Source organism: Gossypium arboreum, chromosome 1, assembly GCF_025698485.1.
Source record: "Gossypium arboreum isolate Shixiya-1 chromosome 1, ASM2569848v2, whole genome shotgun sequence".
NCBI lineage: Eukaryota > Viridiplantae > Streptophyta > Magnoliopsida > Malvales > Malvaceae > Gossypium > Gossypium arboreum.
In genome coordinates, this window is record NC_069070.1 from 1,865,379 (window position 1) to 1,870,589 (window position 5,211).

The 5,211-nt window shown below is 29.7% G+C and overlaps 1 protein-coding gene across 1 annotated transcript; it reads left to right on the forward strand.

Annotated features, from left to right (window-relative positions):
* Positions 1-1,601: 1,601 nt before the first annotated feature.
* On the forward strand, positions 1,602-3,752 carry LOC108465516 (L-lactate dehydrogenase B-like). Its single transcript, XM_017765846.2, has 2 exons — positions 1,602-2,237; positions 3,196-3,752. The coding sequence occupies exons 1-2, from the start codon at positions 1,629-1,631 to the stop codon at positions 3,637-3,639; spliced, it is 1,053 nt and encodes a 350-aa protein (XP_017621335.1). The 5' UTR covers positions 1,602-1,628; the 3' UTR covers positions 3,640-3,752.
* The last annotated feature ends 1,459 nt before the right edge of the window (positions 3,753-5,211 follow it).

A 5,211-nucleotide genomic window follows, 5' to 3' on the forward strand; every position in this document is an offset into this window, starting at 1 on the left:
TCAGACTATCAATTTATCGGTTCGACTAGTTTAATTAAAAAATATTAAAAAATTTAGTGATTTAATCGGTTTGTATCGGTTTTCAATCTAATTAGTTCAGTATCATTCTCCAGATCAATACCTCGATCGATTAAGAGATAAACAGTAACAATGATAAAACACATTGCAGAACATAGATTAAGAGATAAAATAAATGATAGCAACATTGAAAAACATTTGAACTCAGCCATAACCAGCCCCTGGTCTTTCATGTACTTGGGAAACAAGCAAAGCAAAGACCAGTCGGGCAAACTTGGTCTTTGCTGTGATCTTCAACCACCAAATACAATTGTGTCGTAGAAATTGGAGGCAGATGAAAAGTTCTCCTTTGCTGAAAATTTGGGAAAAGAAAAGCTATCTTGGTTTCCACAAGCTTGATTAAATCAAAGAAAGGATTTTGAATTTTCTTACCATGCAATTGCTGTTTATGTTCCTTGTTTAGAACTCAAACCAATGGGCTCCAACATTGTGATTCAAGGACTGGAATTTCTTCTAATGTTAGCAAAAGTCCTATACTTTGGTCAAATTGTTTCTTTTGGTCCTCCTACGATTAGTTAGTTGTTAATATTATTAGATATTTTTTCTGTTAATTTATTTGCAAGAATGATTAAATTAGGTTAAATTAATATATAGTAAAGGTGTTCATTGGTTGAATTGAATGAGTTTTTAAACTTATATATTGTATTAATATCAGTATCGTTCATGCTTGCTCAAACTTATCATATTTGTAAATGAACAATTCAAGTTTAATAAAAGCATGTTGATATTATTTTTTATTTTTCATAAAATTAATATTTAAATATATATATATATATATATATTTATTTTACTACAATTTCAAATATTGATAACAAAATTTTAATGTATGCCTTATAATATTATATATGTTATATATTATTGATTTAATATAATATATTACATAATTAAAAAACAAAAGTCGAGGCAGATCGGATATAAATTTTAAATGTTAAGACTCAAGTTTAATCTATATTTCAAATGAATTTATTTATTTATTTTTGTCAAAACTCATTTTGTGAGTATGATATTTTTATCCAAATCCTACTAAATATCAATCAAGATTTTAAATTTAGAGTGAGTGACTAGACCTTTAAACAAAATTAAATTAAATCTTTAATTTAAACAAAAGAGGTAGCAAAAGAAAAATCTTAACTTTATTTTTAGCTTTAAATTTTTAATATATCAATTAGAACGAGTTTAATTACTTACCCTTCACATTTTATAAATTTATTAACAAAATAAATACTGAAAACTGATTCATATAGATTAAAGTAAAAACAAAGAACCTTTACCGCTTAATTTTTAATATTATAGAAAATTGGAACGTGTAATAAAAGCATGCCACTAAAAATGGACACTTGGGATCTACCGAAGGACAAAAGTATGGAAACTTGGAGAAGTTGTCTTCCAGAAACAATATTGTTGACTGTAGAAATTAACTGAAAAAAACCCCAATGACACGACATTCTTCTTCTTCTCCGTTCAAACCCTTGTTTTTTACCAGCTATAAATCCCCCCTCAAATGAATCATTCAAAACAATTCAAAGTTAACTTCCAATTCTCATTTTGCAATGCAAATGAATGGTTCTTCTTCTTCTTTTGGTCCAGGTGGTCTAGACTTGGCTCAATCCTTTTTCAAGCCTATCCAAAACGGTGCCCCACCGTCTACCACTAAGTGCCACACCAAAATCTCCGTCGTTGGAGTTGGAAAAGTCGGTATGGCAACAGCCCAAACCATCCTCACTCAGAACTTAGCCGATGAACTTGCCCTTCTCGATGCTAAGCCCAATATGCTCCGTGGGGAAATGCTTGACCTGCAACACGCCGCTGCGTTCCTCCCACGTACTAAGATCAGTGCTTCAGCTGATTACTCCGTGACTGTTGGGTCGGACCTGTGTATTGTTACGGCTGGAGCACGTCAAAAACCTGGTGAGTCCAGGTTGAATCTGTTGCAGAGGAATGTTGCTTTGTTGTCGGATATTATACCTCCGTTGGCGAAGAACTCGCCGGATTCGATTTTGTTGATTGTTTCGAATCCGGTGGATCTTTTAACTTACGTATCGTGGAAACTTTCGGGATTTCCGTCGAACCGAGTCATTGGTTCTGGTACGAACTTGGATTCGTCGAGGTTTCGGTTCTTGATCGCCGATCATTTAGACGTCAATGCTCAGGATGTGCAGGTCAGTTTGGTATTAATTTTCTTATAATCTATGCATCAGTATTTGTTGAAAATGGTGGAAGATAAGTTATGTAAGTGTTGTATGTTGGATAGTCAGTCAAACAACTAATAATGAAACGAATTGTCTTTGTGACCGAATTTTTTCCATACTAAGAAGAACTCGAGTGTTTTAAGAAGCTTACCTCATACACATTTTCATAGAGTTGATAGCACCTCAGTTTTATTTTGCAACCAAGGTAGCCCTCTTAAGAAACTTAGACTCTCGGTAGAGTGGAGGGAGTAGGGACAAAACCTCACCATGGTACAATATCTTCTATTGTTAGGATTTATGAATAACTGTTTAAAAATTTGTCTTGAAAAAGTCAAACTCCTATAATAGTGTCATTACACGAAAAAAATTTAAACATTAATATTTTCATAAAAAACTTATATTGCAAGTAAGAAATTTAAGAAGAAATGTGAAAACAATTCCCTTAATGCTTTTTAACTTTATTTCTAAGATACAATAAGTTATAAATAATGAAAATTAAAGTTACGAAAATGATATTATCGAGTGTAATATAAATATTATATATTTTTTCATAAAAGTATGTGTCATATAGTATATACATTATGTCAAAAGTTATTTTTTCCATAGCATAACAATTTTCGATAAAAACTATGTTTTTTATTTCGAAACTTTTCATTGCGTTATTTCAATAATAAATAAATTCAGATGCAAACAAAAAAAATTATATATAAAATATTATTGCACCATCAAACTCGACATTAAGTGCACATATTTTAATTATATATATAAATCCAACGAATAAGCCCACCTATTTAATGGGCTAAACACCAAACTCAATTATCAAAGTTATAATTAATTAATTAATTAAAGTTTTTATACTATATATTTCTTAGTAATATGATCATTACAAATTACTAACTATTCGAAATGCTTGTGAAAATATTTGCAGGCCTACATAGTTGGAGAGCATGGAGACAGCTCGGTGGCACTATGGTCGAGCATTAGCATCGGTGGAGTACCGGTTTTAAGCTTCCTAGAGAAACAACAAATCGCCTATGAGAAACAAACCCTTGAGAACATTCACAAAGAAGTTATCGACAGTGCATACGAAGTGATCAATCTCAAAGGCTATACATCTTGGGCAATTGGCTATTCGGTGGCTAATCTAGCTAGAAGCTTGCTTAGAGACCAAAGAAAAATCCACCCAGTTTCAGTCTATGCAAAAGGGTTTTATGGCATCGACGGCGGCGATGTTTTCTTGAGCTTGCCGGCGCATCTCGGTCGAGGTGGTGTCTTGGGTGTCACTAATATCCATTTGACGGATGAAGAAGTGGAAAAGCTTAGGAAATCGGCTGAGACTATACTTGAAGTTCAAAACCAGTTGGGACTTTAAGGAACGATGGAGACTTTAATGGATAAAAGTACGGTGGAAGCCTTTATATCTACTGTTTCTATTTTAAAAATAGGTAAATTAATTCTTATATGTTAAATTAAAGAGTAAATTAATCATTTTGTTAAAAATTTCATCTATTTTTATTGTTAAAAACTAGTCCTTATATGTTAATACAAGGCATACGCGACATGTCATAAGTCACTAATTGATTATTCTACCAGCCAAGTCAGTTCTTAATAGTATAAATAGATAAAATTTTTAATATATTTGACTAATTTGCTCTTTGATTTAACATATACAAATTAATTTATTCTTTTTTTAATAAAAAATAAAATACAATTTAATTTTTAGTACATAGACTTTCATAGTAGTTTTACCAAATTTAATGTTGTATTGGTACCTTTATAGTTTATATAAGGGCCTTTTAAACTTAAATTCTCGATGATTAGGTTTATGGTTTAGTTAATGTTTGTGTTTATATGTGTATAACGAAATATTTCCATTCAACATTGTTGTATACTTTTGAAGGTTGTAAGTTTGAGTGAAATTAGATACGAAAGATGACTATTTTGACTAGAATGTTTATTTTCTCAATTTGAAATGTAAAAGGTGTGCTTTATAAATTAAAAATTCTAGTAGGAGGAGAATAAAAAGTGGGAAAAGAAAAGGTGTAATGATAAATTTAATCTTTAGTATTTATATTTTTATTAATTTGGTTTTTATTCTTCTTTTTTGAAATAAATTTAGTAATTAATCTTTAAAAATGAGTTAAATCACTTTTTAAATAAAAATATGAGTTAAAACATTAATTTTAATAATTTTGGTGTGATAACTTGTATCAAGTATGATAATCTATATATACTTCATGCTAACATAATATTATTTATTTTATATACTACGAAACAATGTTGCAAGAACTCTTTCCACTATAACAATATGGTTTCAAGAGTTGTAAATATATATAGTTATTAGTTAAAAAGAACACTGCAGCCCATAAATTGCCCATTCATTATTTGCCAAAGCAGAGATTAGGGATGGGAATGGAGCAGGTGAGGGTAGATGTTGTTAAATTCACTACTATTTCATAGTTAGTACACTTTTCATCACTATTTGTCATGCTCTATTGTGGATGTATAATATTAAAATTTACTATCATCTCTATGAATATTGGATGCATTTATTTTCACTCCACTTCGCTTTGCTTCAATTTAATTTTTATTTTTATTTTAATTAATATTTTCAAAATCAAATAAAGATTTAAATATAATTTTTAAAAAATATTTGAATATAAAATATATGAATTTTTTTATAATATATTATTACATTTTTACTTTTTAATAGTTATATATATAAAAATAAAATGATAATTTTATATAATGGAGTAAGGTGTAGTGGTGTGAAATAAGTAATTACCATAACAGCCTATTGTTTAAAAGAAAGAATTCACCCGTCCTATCTCACATCCTTGAAAAAAAAAATATCAATTCAAAATCTATAGGATCTAGCATATATTAACAGTCATTTATGCGACTGTCTGCTATTCTCAGTTAAATATATGTACCTTGACAACAT

Bases quoted from the DNA above. Each gene is read 5' to 3' on its own strand.
- LOC108465516 (XM_017765846.2), top strand. From the start codon at position 1,629: ATGCAAATGAATGGTTCTTCTTCTTCTTTTGGTCCAGGTGGTCTAGAC. The intron at 2,238-3,195 runs GTCAGTTTGGTA...AAATATTTGCAG, and splicing joins TCAATGCTCAGGATGTGCAG to GCCTACATAGTTGGAGAGCA.